This window comes from Trachurus japonicus, chromosome 19 (genome assembly GCF_045865225.1).
Source record: "Trachurus japonicus isolate A0001 chromosome 19, Traja_1.0".
Classification (NCBI taxonomy): Eukaryota; Metazoa; Chordata; class Actinopteri; order Carangiformes; family Carangidae; genus Trachurus; species Trachurus japonicus.
In genome coordinates, this window is record NC_140925.1 from 4959902 (window position 1) to 4981836 (window position 21935).

At 40.7% G+C, this 21935-nt stretch overlaps 1 protein-coding gene across 1 annotated transcript; it reads right to left on the bottom strand.

The window, feature by feature from the left end:
- Window positions 1-1652: 1652 nt before the first annotated feature.
- On the bottom strand, window positions 1653-21360 carry ttll6 (tubulin tyrosine ligase-like family, member 6). The gene is given in 17 exon segments (XM_085761637.1): window positions 1653-1992; window positions 3321-3456; window positions 4274-4345; window positions 4452-4757; window positions 5133-5358; window positions 7321-7509; window positions 8769-8947; window positions 10249-10474; window positions 11248-11333; window positions 12287-12430; window positions 12530-12686; window positions 13863-13993; window positions 14393-14514; window positions 15545-15585; window positions 15840-16028; window positions 18935-19126; window positions 21169-21360. Coding segments are annotated over 16 exon segments (2517 nt in total). The 5' UTR covers window positions 18937-19126; window positions 21169-21360; the 3' UTR covers window positions 1653-1681.
- Window positions 21361-21935: the final 575 nt, after the last annotated feature.

Here is a 21935-nt window from a genome sequence, read left to right on the forward strand (position 1 = left end):
ATAGCCTAATTCTTTTAATAACAAAAACAAAAAAACGCGTCTTTTCCTTCTGCTTCTTTTCTCGTTGTTGTTGTTTTTGTTTCTGCTTCTTGTGGCTCGTTTCCGTTCTGGTTTTGGTTCCTTTCATTTGGCACAAAGAGAATTTCCGACTTTTACAGACGCAATAAAACCATAAATTCCTGAAATGCAAGGCTACACAAACGCAACACACACACACACACACACACACACACACACACACACGCTGACCCTCTGCGCTTTGATTTGATTTTCTGTCCTGGCTGTAACAAACACAACCCGCAGCTGTCACTTCCTTTAAAACGTGGATTTAAATTTAAATTCTCCCCCAAAAATAAATGAATAAAAATAAATGTTCAAAGTAAAAATTAAAAATAAACACGTGGATTTCCGGTCAGGTCAGTTTTATGTCCGCATTGACTGATAATCAGAGCTAAATGTCATTTTAGAACAGGTAAGACAAGTAAAAGGTGTTAAAAGTTTCAGAAAAAACAAACTCGTTTGTTATTTATCGAGTTTTTATTTTTTAATAATAATAATAATAATAATAATAATAATAATAATAATAACAATATTTTATGATATAAAAATAAAAGGCAGAGCTCGGTGTGAGGCCTCCGCTGCTCCACAGCATCAATTACATCAAATCACCACTGGTAAGTTTCTAATCAAATGCTTTGTTTTTTCCCCCATGGTGATAATAAAAATTTAATGAAATATCTGCACATTTTAAATAAAAATAATCTTTAGTGAAGTGTTGGTGTTTTATTGTGGAGGAGGACTTTGTGTCTTTGTGTTTTCAGTCTGAGACCAGAACAAAGACACAGATGAGCTGTTAAACTTTATGGCCTCTTCAGCTCAGATCAAACCACACAGCAGCAGAAATCAACCAAGATAAAAATCAAATAATGAAGATAAATATTATTTTTAATATAAAAATCATGAATAATAAATGGGAATAAAAAACATTATTTTCACTGGTAAAAAAAAAGAAAAAAAGAGTCTATTTCATTGTCCATCAGTGCAAATGAAGTCATTTTCAGTTCTTGACAAAAACAAACAAATTCCCTTGAGATAAAAAGAAAAAGCAGCAGGCCTTTATTTTTACAACTTCCCTCTGTGTTTGTTTTTTAAAATTAAGACATAATATTAATAAGTGATATTTTTATTATCAATAAATGTGAATTTGAATCTAATTCATTAGTTTAAGCTCAAATCCAAACCCAATAATCAATGCATGTGTAGATCCAGAGATGATGCAGAGTTTGAGTCTCTGTTGCTCCACGTTGTGTTAAATGAGGCCTGTGCTTTTATTTTGGCACCGAACACGAACTCGTCCTCCGAGTGAAAACGTGTCAAATCCCTGAAAACACAACGAGTGAGTGTAAAACGTTATAAAGTCAGCTCTGAGGAGGAGGAGGAGGAGAAGGAGGAGGAGGAGGAGAAGGAGGAGGAGGCGGCGGCAGAGTGAACTGCAGGTGTCATGTCACATGTATAAAACCTACGAGGCGTTCAAAGACACAGTGTGTTAGTTTATTGTCACAGCGTCGGGCCTCAAGTCTCTGTCTTCAGGGTCGGAGCAGCAGATCTGGACTCTGCTGGTCTCTGAGGGGTCATGAGGTCTCTGTGGTGTGGGGGGGTATAGGGTTGTAGAGGGGGGTCTTCACTGCCCTTTTCCGTGCTGGGGGGGGGCCCTGCGTGACGAGCTGTGGACCATGTGAGAGAAGCCAGGCCTGCGGACCAGCGGCGCCCGGGTGGAGATGACGAGGAGGCTCTGCAGGGCGGCGGGGTCGTGGGACGTGTAGGCGGCGCAGCGGCCGGGGGGTCCGGGGGGGGCCGGGCCGGGGCCGGGGCCGGGGCCGGGGGGGCGGTGGTGGTGGTGGTGGTGGTGGTTTACGAGCGGGACCGCGGGACGGGACCGCGGGTCGGAGAGGACGCTGCTCCGGCTGTCCTGTCTCACGGCAACAGAGACGACTGAGGAGGAGGAAGAGGAGAAAATAGAGTTCACTCAGGTTTTAATGATGTGTTTATTACAAACAGACATTTGCAAGGTTCAGCTTAAAGGGGACATACTCACTTTTTCATTGCTTTAGTATGTGTATTTGCGTATCCGGAGCGCCTCCTCACCCCTTAAATGTCAGTTTTGACAACTACGTCAATATTTTGTAAACTGCGATAGTAAGAAAATGTGTCTCTTTACAAGCCGTTTTAATTTCACCCGGCTAATTACATCACAAGCCGGGTGATGTGAATATTCAAGCCCTCGCTCCCATGGTTACCTCAGCTACCAGAGCGAAGCTTTAAACCGACCGTTTAGAGCAGGGCTGTGAAACTGGTGTGTAGAAAACCCATCTATGCTCAATCTTTTGGTTTTTCTGACCAAAGCATGTTACTAACATTACTTTTAGACATCAAGGTACCATGTCAAGAAGCAGAAATTAGCATAATATGTCCCCTTTAAAACAAATGTGTATTTCTGTTGCAGGTGTAAAATTATGGCATTCACAAAGCAAGGAACTGAAAAGTTGTACAAGTAGCCTATGTCTCAGTTTAAGAAAATGTTTAAAAAAAGAAAAGATAAGCGTCTACAAAAAAGAAGAAGGAGAAAGAGAAAAAGATAGATAGACGTGAAGTGGTGTCCGCTGCTATTTTGTTTGTTTTCATGTCACTACTATGTTTCAGCATCTTTAATATTTTGAAATAGAGTATAATATTGGTGTTGAAGTAAGCCAATGTAATTATAACAACAGAGAGGGGCAGGTACTATAAGTTTTCTTCATCCTGCTCCTTTTCATTCATGGTGACAATGTGTACATTATGTAATTTTGTGCAACCTTGTGAAGAATGTATACCATGAATGCAATAAATCAAAATGAAATGAAAAAAAAAAAAAAATAATAATAAAGCTGCTGCTCGCAACTCCTCTATTATTAAACAGCAATAATAAGAATTAAAAACTGAATTATTTGAATATTATTTGAATATTTGTGATGCTAAATGCTGAGCGCTGCTTCTTAGCACTTGTAATTTTTAATTATAAAGAAAGTAGTTTTGATATAAAATGTTAAAAAGACAGTTTTGTTTTTAAAGTACAGAACAAAACATGTTTTTTTTATATTCTATACAAAAAAAAGCTACAAATAGAAAAACAGTGTGGAAAAGATTTTAAAAAATCACTGATCTGTTTCTGTTTCCTGTCACGGCAGCAGAGAGCAGAGCTGTGTTTACAGATGTGTGTGTACAGATGTGTGTTTACAGATGTTTACAGTACAGATGTGTGTGTACAGATGTGTACTGTGTACCTGGCCAGTGTGTGCGCTTGGCGCTGATGTTCCTCCGTACGTCCCCGGCTCTCCGGCGGCCCCTGGGCTCCTGCGGCTCCATGGGGGGCCTCAGGAGACGCTGCTGAGTGGAGTGGGACTGGACGAGCTGCTGCTGCTGAGAAAACACAGATAACGGATCAATAATTAATACAAGTTATAATAATAATAATTATTATTATTATTTAATCGTTAATAAGTTTGAATTCACCGAAAATAATTTGATGCTGTTCATCGTCTTTTATCCACAGAGCAGCTGATTCACACACGTCAGTGTTAAAACCAACACTTCTACAGAATTCAACTATTAATGAGTTGATTGAAAGAAAATTAATATGAAAAATATATATATTTATATAAATTAATTTAAATAATTGATTAATGGTTTTAGTAGTTTTTTTTTCCAAACAAAAAAGCCAAATATTCCCTCATTTGTTTATATATTATATTAAAATATTCAGATATTTCTCCCTCTGACACTTTTCAGTTTTTTCTTTTTCATAAACAACAGAAAATTCATTTTCTTATTTTGGACAAAACCAATTAATTGAAGACGTCACTGTGGACACAGGGAATGTAAATGTTTTTTTCACTGTTTTTATACTTCAAATATTTATATGTATTTGTATACATATAACCCTAATAGAGAAAATCAGCAAATCAAATAAAAATAATTCATAATATAAATATAGAAAAAAAAAATATATAGAAAATTATGTTATTTCCTCTTAAAATAAAAAGTTAAAGTCAGTAACAGACACAAAGGAACTGAATCTACACAGATTGTTTCTGTTTTAACGGTGAAAGCAGCTTCTGCTCTTTATCAACCAACCAGATGTGGAGACAGATGTGACCATATCTGTTGATCACATTGTGTGTGTGTGTCTGTGTGTGTGTGTGTGTGTGTGTGTGTGTGTGTGTGTGTGTGTGTGTACCTGTCGTGGGACCTGCGTGCTGCTCGGCTGCTGCTGTTTCGTCCTGGGGGGGAACTGCGTCAGAGCCTCCAGCTGAAACAGAGACGCTCACATCACCGAGGAGGAAACAGACTGAGACCATGTGACCGTCGTTGTCTCACCTGTCCTCTGCTGTCTCACCTGTCCTCTGCTGTCTCACCTGTCTCTGCTGCTGCTGCGTCGTCGTCCCGTTGCCGTGGCAGCAGCCGTCCCTGTCGTCCTGCGGGGCCGCCCCCCCTCCCTCGCTGCGGCCGTGCAGCAGCTGGTAGACCTGGTCCACCACCCCCAGGTCCTGCAGCAGCTTCTTCCTGCGGAGCAACGCCGTCCGCCGCTCCTGCTCCTCCCGCTCTGCTGCCGCTGCCGCCTTCTCCTCCTCCTTCTCCTCCTTCTTCACCTCCTCCTCCTGCTGCTGCTCTCGGACCGCCGTCACCGCCTCGGCATCCAGCGACCGACTGGACAGAGGCGGCTGCAGAGAAACAGAGAGGGGGCGTTTGATTCAATTTGTTTTTATTGCCCGACCGTCTATGTAGCCACTGGTGTGTATTTACAATATATTAGCCGTTACTGTCAGAGCGGTAACCTTGATAACGCCGATCGCTCCTTCTTCCTTTTTCCAGCTCCCGACAATAAAACATATTTGAATTTTTAAAATGAGAGACGACGTCCAATAAAAGTTTATCAGCAGGAATATTATTCTGCTCTAATCTAAATTGGGTAAATATACATTTAGTGTGAGAGTGTGAGTGTGAGGGGTCAGGCAGAATATGAAGCATCCATCAGCAGCAGGTTCGACTCCCCCTGCTGGTCGGTTGCGGTCGCTGCGTGTTTCTAACTAACTCACCGTCTCTGGGCTGCAGTCGCCGCACTGAGAGGAGGAGGAGGGGGGCGACGGTGGGGCTGACGGTTGCCGTGGCGGCGGCAGCAGCAGTGGTGCTGGTGGTTGTAGTGGTAGTGATGGTGGTTTGGCTCTCTCCCCCGCCGTCTCCCCCTGCAGCTCTCTCCTCCGCCCCCCCCTCTGGTCCCGCTCCCGCTGCTCCTGCTTCAGACGCAGCTCCTGCAGTTGTTGCCTGAACAAAAACAAAACAAAACAAAAACAAAAACAGAGAGAAACTTGTTGAGGCTCCGTCTCTGATGAGTTCACATCGTTAACTGATAATTAAACCCATTCGTCTTTTTTTAATCTTTGTCTCCTTTGAATCTTTTTCACCCACACATGCATTATACAGTATATGGATATATACGTTACATTACAGGGATATTATTACTGATTAATTAATGTGCACTGGGCCTTTATTGTCTTCTATATGAGGCTGGAACAGTTTATATTTACATTTCTACATTTCCTTCTACTGTGATCCTGAGCTTAAAACTCAAATATGCAGTTTTTAAATTAAAATCTCATTGTTACATAACAATAAATAGCAGAAGGAGAAGCCAAATATAGTAGAATATGTATGAGAAAATATGTTTCTTATAGATATTATATATATTTTTTCTTGTTTGTTTTTTATACTTGTAATTAACTATATAGGCATATGCAATTATAAGTCTACATCTCAGTCTACATGTGTTTGTTGTTATGGTGCCTAGTGCATATATTGATGAAAATGTTTCCCCTGACTGAAACCTTATGTAATTATTTGAATTAGTAGTTGTTCTTTTATTTCTTTTTTATATATATTTTTTTACTTCATCACATTGTCTGATTATTCTGTATTGTGTTTTTCGTTGTCTGTTAATTGAAAGGAAAAGATAATAAAAAGAAAATAATATGTGTGTGTGTGCTCATCATTGTCTGATTTAATTCATGTTTTCAGTGTAATGTGATGTTTGTTAATGATGATAATTAAACCTGGGAGACTGATCCAGGTCTGATTCTGTCTTTATGTTACAGTCTTTATATTTCTATATAAACAAACATCCAGAGCTGAAGCCTCTTTGTCCTTTGTCCTGCACACACACACACACACACACACAGATTCCCCACAGACATGTTTTATAGCCACCTATTTGTGAGTGTGTACGATACTTATCTGGGTGCACGTGGAGCTCAGGTCTCGTACATTATTAACGACCAACAGCAAAGGGCAGAGGAGGAGGAAACACACTGAATTTATAATTAGAGGAAATGTTGAGGGTGTTGTTATTTCTGCATAATCCATTTAGGTCATTAATTAGCGCACTGATTGATACGTATGTATTCAGGAAACATCCTAAGATGCGCTGCACATTTTAAAAGAGAAGAGGAGGAGAAAGTCCTGACTGGATGTGACCTCCTCTTTAGTGATGTAAAGGAATATTATTATTGTTTATTGGCTATAAACAGGAGGAAGAACTGACTTTAACTCTTGTATTCATACACATGTGCTCTCATATTATTGATAAGAGGAGGTGTTAAAGATACTATACAGGTGGAGTTGGTTTGGTTTTGTAATCTAAGTGTATTGTAAATTGGTCCAGATTAAAGGGACAACGAGGAGTTTTGGAAAAGCAAAGAGTTTTCACACTACATTTATGAGCCTCCGCGCGCTTTGACCGGCGCAAGACAGACTCATGTTTTCATTCATCAAGAATTAAAGTCAGAGGTTCGAAGACGATCAGATACCATCGTAGTTCCGACCATGAACGGCGATTCGGCGGCGTTATTCTCATGACCCGCCGGGCAGCGTCCGCGAAACCGAAAGTAAGGAAACGCAGGTCGGCTCGACCAGCGTTTCCGCCACCACTAATAATAACAAAATAACGATAGAGACAAAACGATATATTTATCGAAAATGGGCCCATTAACAAGTGTGGGTAGTGGAAATTCATCCACATTAATATGAGACTTTTTTATTGTCGCGGAATTTTTTTGTTCTGCTGATGGAGAAACTCCTCGTTGTCCCTTTAAAATATATTCATATTTTTGGATATTTTTGAGCTGTCAAATCTCTGTGTCACGGGTTTAATCTCTGTAACTGTGTCCCAGCATCCTGCGGCGTGGGCGATGGCGATGTCGGCGTGGCGTGCGGTGTGTTTGCGGCGGGTACCTGGCACACTCCTCTCTGGCCTTGGACGCCGCCGTCTCCTGGAAGAGCGAGCTGCTGTGTTTGAAGTACTTGTCGTATTTGTCTCCTCCCTCCCTGGGGTAGATCCTCTTGAAGCCTCCCAGGTGTTTGGCCTCGTAGCGCTCCATCTGCTCCACCGTGGCCGCCTGGCACTGACGCAGCTCCTCCGACCTGGGGAGCACACACACACACACACACACACACACACACACACACACACACACACACACACACACAGAGTTACGGTCACCTGCACACAGTTCAGCTAGTGTCTGCAGGACGTGTGACCTTGGGGGGAAACATTCACCCCCACCCTCCCTCCTCCGTCAGCTCCGTACAGAGATGGACAGAGTACTCGACCCCAGTACTTGAGTAAGAGTACAAATGCTACTGGTCAAAATTTACTCCGTTACAAGTAAAAGTAGCTCAGTCGACATGTTACTCGAGTAAGAGTAAAAAAGTACTTGCTTTTAAAGGTACTTAAGTATCCAAAAGTACATGCTTTTAAATTTACTTTAAGTAAAAGTAAGAGTAAGAGTAAATTTCTTATTTTTCACATCAATGAATTACTATAATTTTTTCTAAATGAATTTAAGGACCTTTTAACTCTTGTTTCTGAGAATTAAAGCAGAAGTAAGCGATCCGGTCGTTTTCGCTAATGCTGCGTTCCAGGCAGGCTTTTGAAACCGTAAATTACAGCTTCAAGTCACAACTTACGACTTTGTAGCGTTCCAGGCAACCCACTCGTGTTTTTCCGACCTGTTTTACCTGTGAAAGTCACTATAACGGCCACTCGTAACTTCTGACCCGTGAACTTGTACCAGATCGAACTGGTACGACTTCACAGGTCGGAAAAACATGAGTTACGAGTTGCCTTGAACGCACCATAACAGTCCTCGTCCCTACGTCACCACATTCACGCACATCCCTTGGCTGCACACACAGCCCTTCATGCCGTTCTCTCTCCTCATTGGATAAAAATTGTAGGATACGATAAATGTTTTCTCTTCGGCTCAGAGCAGAGCAGAGGGACTGACAGACCCGTGTTTCGGTCCAAACACTCTATGTAAGTGATTGCTGTCGGAAGATATAACTATTTAAGACTTATATTAACACAAATATTCCGCTTACTTCTGCTTTAACTCTTTGAAACCAGCTGCACTGATGTGCTGCTTTTAGGGGTTAGGGTTTCCTTCTTTGACAAACACAGCTTGTGTCCAATAGGATTTTAGAAAAAAAAAAGAGCAGACCTGAAAGTAACGAGTACTTTTCAGCCTTCCTAGAAATTAACTTGAGTAAAAGTAAAAATATTTGTCTTGGAAATGTATTCAAGTAAGAGTAATAAGTACCAAAGAAATCTAATACTCAAGTAAAGTACAATCCTCTGTATATGTACTTAAGTACAGTACTGTCCACCACTGGCTCCGTACCGTGCCTCTCTGGATCGGTGCTGCTGCAGCCGGTCCTTCACCCGCCGCCGCTCCTCCTTGGTGATCTTGCGGCGGTCGCAGGCGCCCAGGTTGATGAGGACCAGGGTGTCGTACAGCAGCGCGTCCTTCACCTCCCGGTCCAGCTGGGAGTCGGTCGTGAAGCTCGGCGAGTGGTTCACCTTGACACACACACATATATACAGGTAATACTCAGAAAATTAGAATATCGTGAAAAAGTTCATTCATTTAAGTAATTCAACTTAAAAGGTGAAATGAATATATTATTTAGACTCATAACAGGCATTGCAAGATATTTCAAGCTTTTATTTGTTAGAATTTTGATTATTATGGCTTACAGCTTATGAAAACCCCAATCAAAAAATTAGAATATCGTGAAAAAGTTCAATGTTGTAGCTCAAATTGTCACAGCCTCGTCAGCCAATTAATCCAAAACACCTGCAAAGGGTTCCTGAGCCTTTAAAAGCTCTCTGTCTGGTTCAGTACAGTTCGCAATCATGGGGAAGTGAATGAACTTTTTCACGATATTCAAATTTTCTGAGTATTACCTGTATATATATATTAGGGGCGCCGAAAATAATCGTTTCAAAGATGCATCGAGATTCTTCATGGGACGATTCTGAATTGATGCACACAATCGATTTTTAAATTCAAATAATTAATTCAAGAGACAGTGGTTTATTTTATTTTAAAGCACAATGCCAAGATTTACTTTTTGTTTTTGAGAAATTAACAAGTGCACCTTTAAGTAGACTGTTAGGCCTTTTCTTTTTCTTTGTGTGTTCAGACTCCAAGGAAGCTGTTGTATTGTGGAAATGCATTTAAATGATATTTTTTGGATATTTAATTTTGTGTAAATACCATATTCATCTGGCTATTTATGTTAATTAATGAAAAGGCCATGTGTGGCAACATAGAAAACTGAGGATGTGATGCATCGAAATGCATTAAAATGTATCGAAATGCATCGTATAGTCGAATCATAGACTGGTCAATCATAATCGAATTGAATCGTGTGACCAGTGAGGATGCTCACCACTAATATATATTAAAAAAAACAAGCATCAGACATCTGATATCAGTTATTGAACAAACTTATTTGCTTTAGAGTTTCCACACGTGGCTGGAATCGGGGAAAACTCTGTATAAAATGTTGTGTAAGAAATCTGTAACGCTTCACTGTTGATGGAACGATGCAGCTATAAAAACATGGAGGTCTGTGTTTGAATATTTAACTCAGTGTAAACATCATAAAGCTCCAATAAAGAGCTGGAACCGGCTCATACAGGAAATATGTGAAACTGTCAGACAGTGAAATACGATGGGGGGGGGGGGATATTAAGTGGTTAAAAATTCGCTATTGATACTTTTCTGCCTGTCAAGGACAAAAAATAACGAGTCTGAGTGTTTTACGGCCGATGTGTTGTGTTACGTATTAAACAGAGGAGTTGAGGTGGTTCACCTCCAGCACCCAGGGCCTGAGGCGCTGATCCAGCAGCACGTCGAAGCCCAGGATCTCGAAGCAGGCGCTGCCCGTGGTGTGGTTGGGGAAGCAGGTGTGGTAGTTGTGCTTGAGGATGGGGTGAGCCGAGATCAGAGTCTTTATGATCACGTCCTCGATGTCGTTCCACAGCTTCTCCGTGTTGCAGCACATGGACTCCAGGTGCCTGTTCAGGGTCGAGAGCTTTCTACGCAACAAGAAAAACAAACAACAAAACACCGGGTTTACATGAAGACAGATGTGAAACTCATGTGAGCAGTGGTGTAGTCTATGTGATACGCAGGTACACCCACTTAAAATGCATTAATATTTCAGTGTAACTAGTAACTACTACCTTTTATTCAGTATTTATTCACTTTTATCAGGCTTTTGTGGTATTTCTTCATGTTCTCCTCTTTTTCAATTATGTCCTACTTTTAGATCATGTTTCATTGGCCTTTACTATGTTTGTTGTGCATCTGGTGTCATGTTTATGTTGTTTAATAGTTTCCCCATGCGGCATCAATAAAGCTTACCTAACCTAACCTAACCTACCTAACAAAACTATCCAACTATACTCTACATCAGGGGTGTCAAACGTGCGTTGTGAAAGTTACACAGAAGAGGCATAATGTTGTTGAAATTGCACACATTTTTCGCAAGAAATTTCAGGTTGTTCATAACATGTTTTATAAAAGGACAGTTTATTTAGTGTAAAACATCTTAATAATGTACTTCTCTGCACTAAAACAAAGGGAAAGGTTTATAGTTCTCATTATTTATAGGTTGTTATGCTGTTATTGTACTGGTGCGGCTCGTCAAATTCAGAGATTCAGATATGTATGTGGCTCCTGAACTAAAATGAGTTTTGACATCCCTGGTCTATGTGATACAGGTTACGAACAGTACAACATATTAGACTGCACCACTGGATGTTGAGTGTTTAGTGACGTCAGAATATCAGTCACAGGACGTTTCTACCGTTTGCTGCCGATGTCCTCGTCACGGACGAAGTTCTCGCTGTTTTTGTTGATGGAGTAGTTGGTGAGATGCATGCACACGTCTTCCTGATCGGGAAGAAAAAAAAGACACAGCACAGGACCGGGACATCAGACACAAGACATAAATATTTGCCGCTACGTGTGGGTTGTATCCTACTGTAGCTCCATTTTTTTTACATTGACTAGTCTGTTTTTAAACATTTCATGATGAAATAGCCAACTCAATAAGGTTTTTTTATATTTTTTGCTAGAGGAGGGCCTTGGATTGATCTCCTTCTCTCTGCAACTTATGGGTCGCTCATCACGTGTAAAAAAAACTTCCTGAGCACTCTGGACCCGACTACTCTCTACAGAAATATACAGACCTGTCTGAAAAGAAATAAAGAAGATTTTAATAAACTTAAAGGAATAATTCAACCTGCACATTCACCACGCTATGAGATAATCATGTATAATTATATAACATTACAATACATGAAGCTGAACTACTTTTGAAATCCCTCCGCCCAGCAGCCGTGTCTCGAATGTAGTTCCGGCTGCATTTACCTCTAAAACAACTCTGTCTCTAATGTTACATGATTATTTCATAGCGTGGTGAATGTGCAGGTCACAACTTGTCCACCAGAGCATTGTGGAGTTGTTGGATTGTGTATTTGATGAGTTTGATGAAGGACAGGGGACCTGTACCGTTCACCTCCATTGTGTTCACTGAGCAGCTCACGTCTCTGCCCCGCCGATCTCAAAACAACATGCACCGAGAATTAAAGATAATGAACCTACTGCTGTGACTATAGGGATTATGGTGAGAGGAGGATCTGACTAAATGTTGAACTCTCCCTTTAAGTAAATTTTAAGGAACAGAAAACTGATGTTGTAATTTTCCTAAAGCAGCTTGACACAGGAGGAAACGGTGCATGTGGAGCTTTTTAGGGCCCAGAGGAATAAAACCTGTAAAGCTCATTACATAACGTCTGTATTGATGGATTCGACTTCCAGACTCGACGATCCTTTAAACGCACCACGTTGTTGTGTGACGGCTCGTTGTACCGTGTGGTGCAGAAGCGAGCCAGCCCCTCCTTAAACATGAAGATGCTGAACGGGTCACATGACGTCACCAGCACGTAAATACGCAGGTCAAACTTGTAGCCGTTGATGATGAGAGGCTGCGGAACAAAAACAGAAGCATTAAACATGAAACTGTGTTATTGTTTGTGTGTTGTTGTTGTTGTTGTTCGTGTGTTTCTTCACAGACTCTCTCTCACCCTGGAGATGTAAACCTGGCAGATCATGTGTTCTCCCGGGGGAACGTCTTTGCTGGACTTGGTGATGAAGATGCCTTTGCCTTGGCACCCGGTGTCTGGCTTGCAGATGTACGTCTTGTTTTTTTTGGCCCTGGTGTAAGCTTGGAAGTCGCTGTAGCTGCAGAGTGAAGCGTGCGATCATCAGATGAGGAGTTAAAGCAGAAGTAAGCGATCCGGTCGTTTTGGCTAATGCTGCGTTCCAGGCCGGCTTTTGAAACCGTAAATTACAGCTTCAAGTCACAACTTACGACTTTGTAGCGTTCCAGGCAACCCACTCGTGTTTTTCCGACCTGTTTTACCTGTGAAAGTCACTATAACGGCCACTCGTAACTTCCGACCCGTGAACTCGTACCAGATCGAACTGGTACGACTTCACAGGTCGGAAAAACACGAGTTACAGGCTGCCTTGAACGCACCATAACAGTCCTCGTCCCTACGTCACCACATTCACGGCGTCCCTTGGCTGCACACACAGCCCTGCATGCCGTTCTCTCTCCTCATTGGATAAAAATTGTAGGATACGAGAAAAGTTTTATACATTTCAGAGCAGAGCAGAGTATGGGAAATGGACACTATAGAAGTATGGAAGATATAACTATTTTTCTTAATATCTTACTTCTGCTTTAAAGGACATATTATGCAAAACTCATTTTTAATTATTTTGAATGTGCTATTGTACCTAGCTACAATCTCCTGGAAATTATTTGGTTACATAATGGCATACCTCATTCAGAAAATGTGTCTCTTAACAAGCCGTTTTAATTTCACCCGGCTTAGAAAACCCATCTATGCTCAATCTTTTGTTTTTTTCTGACCAAAGCATGTTATTTACATTACTTTTAGACATCAAGGTACCATGTCAAGAAGCAGAAATGAGCATAATATGTCCCCTTTAAAGACGACATATTATGGAAATATCACTTTTTGAAGGCTCTTTAACATATATTTGGGTGTTTGGAAACTAGGTTTCGAATTTGCATAATAACACCCCTACCTGGGACCGGTAGAAGGGGGCGGGGCAAGCAGTGGTTCATTTGCATTTAAAGGGACAGACACTGAAACCAGTTGTTCTGAAGAGGGCTGTTTTGAGAGGATGAACAGAGCTGTGATGTTTGATCCTTGGGGGATTTTGACTGAAGCATGTCACAGACATGTCTTTAAGACACCTAGGAACTATTTTTATCTGTGGAAAAGGGACGTAATATGTCTCCTTTAAAATCCTGAGACACAGCGAAACTAAACGAGAAAGAGCTCAAAGCATCAAAAAGCAGAAAAAAAACCAAACAAAACTGACTCTGCGGGGAGGCACCACGTCCTGGGGAAGATGTTGTAGTCTTTGGGGAAAAGCTTCAGCATGCGGTTCATGTTTCTGGCCAGTAAATCTTTACGGCAGATCTCGCTCATCCCTGGGAAGTGGTTGATTTTCTGCAAAGACACATTAAAACACAGACGATGGTGTTTATATGGGGAATAATCAGTGAACCTATCAGGACGGTACTTTGGATTTTTTTTTATGTGCACGACTAGACGCTAAATAAATAAATAAACCGATCCACCTTGGTTTTATTTAATGAGAAGACATTGGTATTAATTTGCTCAGTAGTTTCTGCACCGACTCACCCAATTAGACGGCAAATCTGTCACAGGCTAAAACACTTTCACGTGTAAACATATTACGGATAATTAAAACGATATGTAAAGATTGAATCACCGGACAATTATCTAATCTCACAGTGATGAGAATTCAGTTTAATTAGCCGTACAGTACGTGATGACGGCGGCAGTGAGCAGTGAGCAGTGATGCGGCGGCGGTCGGTCAGATACCTGGTAACGCTTCAGGTCCTTCACACGGTCCAGAGTCACGGAGCAGTCGGTCCAGAACAGGGTCCAGTCGTCGTTCTCCGTCTGCGGCTCTTTGAGGCCGTATCTGTTAGCAGCTCGTCGCACTGAGGCACAGTAGACATTTTTTTTTTTAGATATTTATAACTTATAAATATCTAAAAAATAAAATGCAACGTCAAGTCTGTCAATGCAGATGTCCGTGGAAACTGTTATTCCACAGTTTAGAAATCAGTCTGATCAGATTTCTTGTGCAAAACCAAAGATTTCTGATCAGGCTGATTACTAAACTGTGGAATAACACACTGGGATTATTTTTTTTTAAAAAGGGTTTTTATATCTAACTTTTAACTGGCTGGTTTTCCTGTTTGCTTGTTTGTGTTGCTGCAAAATTGGAGGATTGAAATAACATCTTAAAGGGATAGTTCAACATTTTGGCAAATTGACCCATTGCCACAATCCCTATAGTCATAGCAGTAGGTTTGTTACCTTTAACGCAAGCAAGAGCTGCTCAGAGCTATGCTACGGAGGCTCATGGGATTTCTTGGTTTCCCTCATCAAACTCATCAAATACACAATCCAACAACTCCACAACGCTCTGGTGGACAAGTTGTGACCTGCACATTCACCACGCTATGAGATAATAACAGAACGTTACCAGACAGAGTTGTTTTAGAGGGAAATTCATGCAAAACCGCTGATGCGTGTTCCCGTCAGGGGCAGTTTTTCAGCAAACAGTCTCTGTATTTCCCTCTAAAACAACTCTGTCTTGTGTATTAAATGAGTTTTATGAGGGAAACCAAGAAATCTCATTAGCCTCTGTAGCGTAGCTCTGAGCAGCTCATGGCTCTGCTCCGCCATTCTATAAATAGTTTGCACCGACAATTAAAGGTAACAAACCTACTGCTATGACTATAGGGATTATGGCAATAGGCCAATTTGCCAAAATCTAGAACTATCCCTTTAAGAGTCCTTTTAATTGGACCCATAGAAACCGCCCCAGACTAAAGTACTTGTCCACATACTTTTGGCCACATTTGCATTTACTTTAATTATTTCTACATGACCAAAGATGCAGCCGATTATGAAGAAATGACCGCAGACATCTGCGCTGACAGACGATTATAGCTGACGTACCGCTCTCGTATTTGCAGTTGGCGAGGTTGATGACCAGTCATCTGGAAGAGAAGAGACACAGACAGAGGGACAGACATCTGCTTTGCTGCAAGAACCTACAGACGCCACCGCCGCCACTGCATTCATCCTCCTTTTTCCCCCCCGGCATCATGAGGACAAATGGGAAAACAAAAAACTTAAGAGCCTCCAGGACACGTTATGAAATCATAAGTGGCGAGGCGCTCGGCGGTTAATATACCTGCAGAGGGAGAATAAGTGCACGAGAACAAATGGAGGAGCTCCAGCAGTAAAGTACCTCCTCTTGCATTTCTTCTTCTTCTTGGTGGCGGGCGGCGGGCTGCGGCGGCGGCGGCGGGTGAGGGTGAGGGTGCTGCAGACCTCGGCGTGGCTCTCGCCCTCCTCTCCCTCCTCCCCTCCCTCCCCCTCTCCCTCATATTTATGTTCCTCGTCGTTCCTGTCGGGGCTGTCCACAGGTAGTGCCATCCTGGATGTGTTGGGGACAAAGACAAATGAGTATGAACAGATGCACACACACAAAAAAAGAAAAAACTTGATAGTGTTGACAAAAAAATAAAAAACAAAAACGAATTATGCCCATTTCATTTTGCAACTCTCATTTCCTCGTTTACATAGTTCTTCTTTAATGGGACGTGCCGCTGCTGCTGCCGCGCGGCCTCTCGGTGAAATTCAATCAAACAGAACAAAGTACACGCTGTAAGTGCAGCACGGAGTCATGTTTCCGTTTCCATTTCTCTCATCAGGTGAGTGCCCCGGCTGTCGGCGCGCTGTCACACGCCGGCGTTCAAGAGTTATTGTGGCAGGACGGATACAAATAGTGGTTAATACGACAACAATAGAGAGAGGGGAATTAATCCGAACAGGAATAAGTACATTCAGTGTAACGCTGCGCTGCTTTTCACTGGCTTGTCACAGAGGTAAACAGCCACTGATACGGCTCATATGGAGGTTTTAGGAGAGTTTAATTCATTGTGACTATATGTGTGGGTGTGTATTTATGTGTGTGTTCATATATATATTTATAATATAATCATACTATTGTTACTATTTTATAACTTATTTAAGTGTATATTGGAATTAGAATAGGGTGAAGTTGTGGGATTTAATAATCTTTGGCTTCTTACCCCCTCCTTTCATTCATTCATTCATTTTGTCACATGTCCAACAGACTGACACTGTTTCACTGAACCTGACTGTGCTTGATGTTTTAATGTCTTAATGTTGGCACATTAAACACTAAGTAGCCCATAATTGTGCAGCTATTTTGTTATAATGCAAGTTAATGAGAGTCACCAAAGTTATTGCAATAAATCCTCAGGAGGGTTGAGAATCACTGGAACAAAAATCATGGTGAGATATTTCTCTCTGAACCAGAAATCCAAACTCCATGATGGGACTGGAGATATTTCAGTCTGGGTTTATGTGGTGGCTCAACACAACAAATTTTGATAGATTGATAGATTTCAAACATATTAAAAAATGAAAAGACATATAAAATAAATAACACATGTTATAGTGTCCCGAAATACAAACAAACCAATATTCAAATCAATAAACAACGCACCTATCCCTATGCAGTCAAAAATAATATTTCAGTCTCCAACTTACTTTCTGATCCTCTTTTTTTTTTTTTTTTAGAAACATGTTTATATATTTTTTAAACAGTTTTATGTTTGTACTATTTTGAGCTCCTTCTCCAGACCATTCCCCACAATTTCACCCCACATACTTTCCAGAGATGTTGTGACATGAATTATCTTAAAATTAAGTTCCCCTCTCAAATGATAAACTCCCTGCCTTTCCCTAAACATATTTTTTTTACGTCACCTGATAGTGGATTATGTCTTGGCTTCGTACATCTGTGCAGTCTTGTGTTTAACCAGATCGGTGAATTGTGAGCCTTTCAGAATAATAGGAGTTTTTATGCTCAACATGTCCAGTGTTATTGACAATTCCTAGAAGTTTATCCAAGTAAAAGCAGGTGAGTTTAATTCCTCGTCTGTAAATCCGTCCACACGGCAGCGTCTCAGCTGATCTCCTCCTATCTGGTGTCTTGGTGTGAGGGTGAAGGTGAGTTCAAGTTAATTCCTGCTAATGATCGTGGTGGTGGTGGTGCAGGGCGGGGGCATTAAGGAGGTACATCCCAGGTACACAGTGGGAGGTTACGGTGCTAGGTAACGGTATTCTGATCCAGTGATCTGGATAATCCTGGCCCTGAACTGTGAGCTTCACATTGGGGCCGAGACGCCCGACTGACCTCAGCCCGGCTCCAGTTACAGTTACAGTTACAGTTACATCCCTGCAGAGGATTTCTCCCAGGTCCTCCCTCAGCGTGCAGCAACAACAGGTACGGGGACAAAAACACCTAACACACCTTTGTGTTACCTGTCCTCGGCCAACAATGACCAGGCTCATTAGCAACGAGTTTGGTGATTACCTGATGTCACAACATTCAACATTTAACACCATCTAACCTACTTTGAAGAAATTGCATAACAGTTGTTTGTTGGGATAGACTCTTGTTTCTGTCATCCAGCTCTTGTTGCTGTAGATGTTCAATGTATTTATCTTAAGTCTGAAAGGCTGAACATTAAATTTACATGAATATAAAAACATCTAAATGATGAAATTATTATGGCTCACTTATTTTTCCCATGTAAAGTGCTAATTTTCATATTAAATTATCATCATAAATAGTCCAAAAGTCCACATTTTGCTGTTTTCCAAAAACTGAAAGGTGTTTAATTTGCATTGTAAAACAAAAATGGCAGAAAATCTTGATACAAATGTTCACTGATTCACTAAATCACTAAAATTATTCTTTAATCTAATTTATTTTCTACTGATTAACTATTTGTTTAAAATTGTATTATCCTTTTCCTGCAGGTTATTATAATGTTAACAATCTCATGGACGTGCAGATTCAACTTTGAAGTAATTGTGAGTCTAATATTTCTGATTTCTGTCTTTTTACTGATATAAATGTGTGGTCAAAATATTAGAAACACCTCTTACTTGAATCCATGCCCACCTATCTTTGACCAAACAACATGTACTATACATAATTTTTCTCTATTTAAATAATATTTTGTAACACTACATTTTGTTTTATACATATTTTTGTCTTTATATTTTTATTCCTTACTTTACATGTCCTGTGCGTCATTGCGGGCGAATTTCCCACACGTGGGATCAATAAAAAGTATTTTGTCTCACAATCACGCAGCACATAATTGACCCTGAAGTTGAATCAGCAGCTCTCTAAAATGAAATGTTGACTGGTGTATTGATTAAACTGCATTAGTTTTAGCTATAAGTGTTCTGAATAAAACTTACAAACATGATCTGAAGAAGTGACAGTCACTCACCTACATAGTTAAGCCTACATTTGTGTGGATGAAGGCGATGGAAGATGCTGCCCCCTTCTGTCTCTGCTCTGTCTCACGCCTCCTTGGTCCTGGGAGTCCGACCGTGGTCTTTAAGGGCCCTTACAGACGCTGTCGCCCTCGACGGCAGACAAAACCGAAGAGCCACATCTCAGCTTCAGTGCAGCAGCGTCTGCCTCTGGAGACACGGGAAGATTAGCATCATCACAAGGAGGGTTTCGCTTCAGATTGACTTACAGGTATACACACTCAAGCAGCAGGGCCCGGCGGTGGATCTGGTGACCAATTAGAAAACTATGGGGACAAACACCTGATCCCCTTCGACACGATGAAGGGAAAATGATCAGGTGACCTCAGCAGGGAGCAAGTGGAGTGAGGGATAATCCCTGATATTTGTCCACTGAAATAGGAGAAGTGCTTTTCAACACCTCAACGTTAAATTTAAATCTGTGCTGAAAAGTGTCGCAGGTGTAAGAGAGAGCAGGGCTGGACATCCATCTCCTCAGCCAAGACGAAACGCAGCACCTGCAGCTTGAAGACATTAAATATACAGCGAGAGAGGAAAAAAAAAAAAGGTTGGCAAAGAGGAACAGAAAGCAGATAAACGAGGCAACATGTGTATTAAGTTTCTAAGATGCCGTGGCAGCCGACCAGGTTTCAATCAGATAAAACGGGGCTGGATGATAACGAGGTGGAAGAATGACACACAATGGCAAACACTGGTTGCTTGATTAATCAGTCAATCAGCATTAATTATTGATTAGCTGACATCTTACACGCTTCCATACTTACTTATCTACTCTTTGTCTTCCTTATGATGCTTTAAAGATCACCTGCTGAGCTTCAAGCACTTGGCATTTGCAGGTATTTAATCTTTAATTACAGGGAAGAGCAATTATATTTTAATGTGAGGATAATGTGGTTTTATGGAGTGATATTAAATAAGGCAAAGAGGAATTGTTTGCATATTAAAAAAAGATCTCAGGTTATTAAATGAGGAAGGCAATGCTGTTGTTGTTTTTTTGTACAACAAATTCTTAATATTGGTGATTAGGAAATGTCTGTCCTGCTCTCTGGAATGAGCAATTGTCATTTATGAACCACAACAAAAAAAAAGGCCAAATTAACATCCAGTACATGACTGGATGTTGACTGCACCTAAAATCTTAACAATAAACAATAAACACTATGACACCATTTAATCCTGGTGTTATTAGAGATGAGGCTCATTTTAATGTCTTGATTGTACAACTAACTACAATATGAACACATTATAACGACAAGTGTAGTTGTGGTCTATAACACAAACCTTGACAAAACAAGAAAACACACTGAGTAAAGTCAGTTGATTAAATGTAAATTGGTACTAAAAGCTAGAGACTGAACCTATAGAAATCACACTGATTTATCTGCTTGATGGATTATTGGTCAAATATTGACAGGTACTATATGTATGTAAAAAAATCAATACTGATTATTTGATTTAAGTTTACATGATTTGGCGAATCAGAATATTTGCACTTCAGTACAACAGTACCTCTAATAAATTGTGTTTTATTTTACATATGTTATTACATAACAGTTTCCGTTCATTAGCAGTGGTTGTTGGTATAATGGAGGTCAAATAACAAGACTTTAACCCCAGCACCTTCAGTACATGGGAAAATGTACTTAGTTACTTCCTGTAACTGTAAATATGTGGGATGTTTACAGTTATGTTGGATCACATATTTATGTACATAATTTATATGGATGTATTGTGTAGCTATATTTTTTCTTACTTACTTACTGTGTTTTTATTTTTGCTCCACCATTCCCTTATGAATGTGCGCTACTGGATACCTTAATTTCCTGTGGGATCAATAAAGTATCTGTTAAGTTAGCTAAGTTACTGTAGCTTAACGTTACTCATATAAATGAAACAGACAGAAAACACCTAAAAACCTAAATTTGCTCGGAATTTAAGTTAATTAATTGAAGAAAGCACATCGTTTTTCTCTTTTGACACACTTTAAACGTCTCATTTCGTCTGTATCTGTATAAAAATAGAGCAAACATGAAGCTAAAAACTAACGGCTCCACTTAAATAACGTAGAACGTGCAGTGTCGTTGCTATGGTGACGCGATGCCGACTGCTCCTTAGCAACAGTCTCAAGCTAGTGCTACCAACTTGTAAACGGCTTACAAAAAACAAAAAAACAAAAAAGAAATGGACGTTACCGTTACAAAAAAATAAAATGTGTCCTCTTCTCTTGTTTCCGGTGAGTCTCTCTAACCGACCGGGCTTCTGTGGCGTCGCTGTGGCCGGTTTCCGTTACCGTCGGGTTGTGGTCTCGGCTCGTGGCAAAGTGGAGCTGTAACCTACTAATGTAAACATGAATGAATGCGACTCACACACACGTCCCAGAAGCCCGTTCAGCTTTCAGCCAATCACAAGCCGAGGGTGTGAGAGCTCCCGTCTCTGATTGGCTGTTGGCTCACCGATGAGAAAAGGCACACCACACCACATCACACCACACCAGCAGGCTGATCCACAGGTTGCACCGTCCGTGACCGTGCAGGTAAGGTGGTTTCCAGGTCATACGGGCCATTAAAACCGGATAATGCTGACAGAACATGAAGAGAAGTCACTCTGAGAGAAAAAATATTAAATAATATATCATTCTTGTGTGTTATTTAATAGCACGTGAATGAGTCAGAAAATGGTGAAGAATATCCACTGAGCTATTATATTAAAAACATCAGTAGGGGGTCAGTTTGAGGTCAAATAACATTTTTTTCTTTTCTTTTTCGCCTGGGGCACCCACAGTCATTCAAGAGGCTGTAATATTATGCGTCATACCTTGGGATACTATAAGAAATTAAATATATTTATTATATTTATCTTATTTTTATTTATTTCTTTACATATTAGTTTGGTGTCATTATTGTATTCTTGAATTGCACAGTAGACTTTCAAATGCTTTGTTTATTTTCAAATTTTCAAT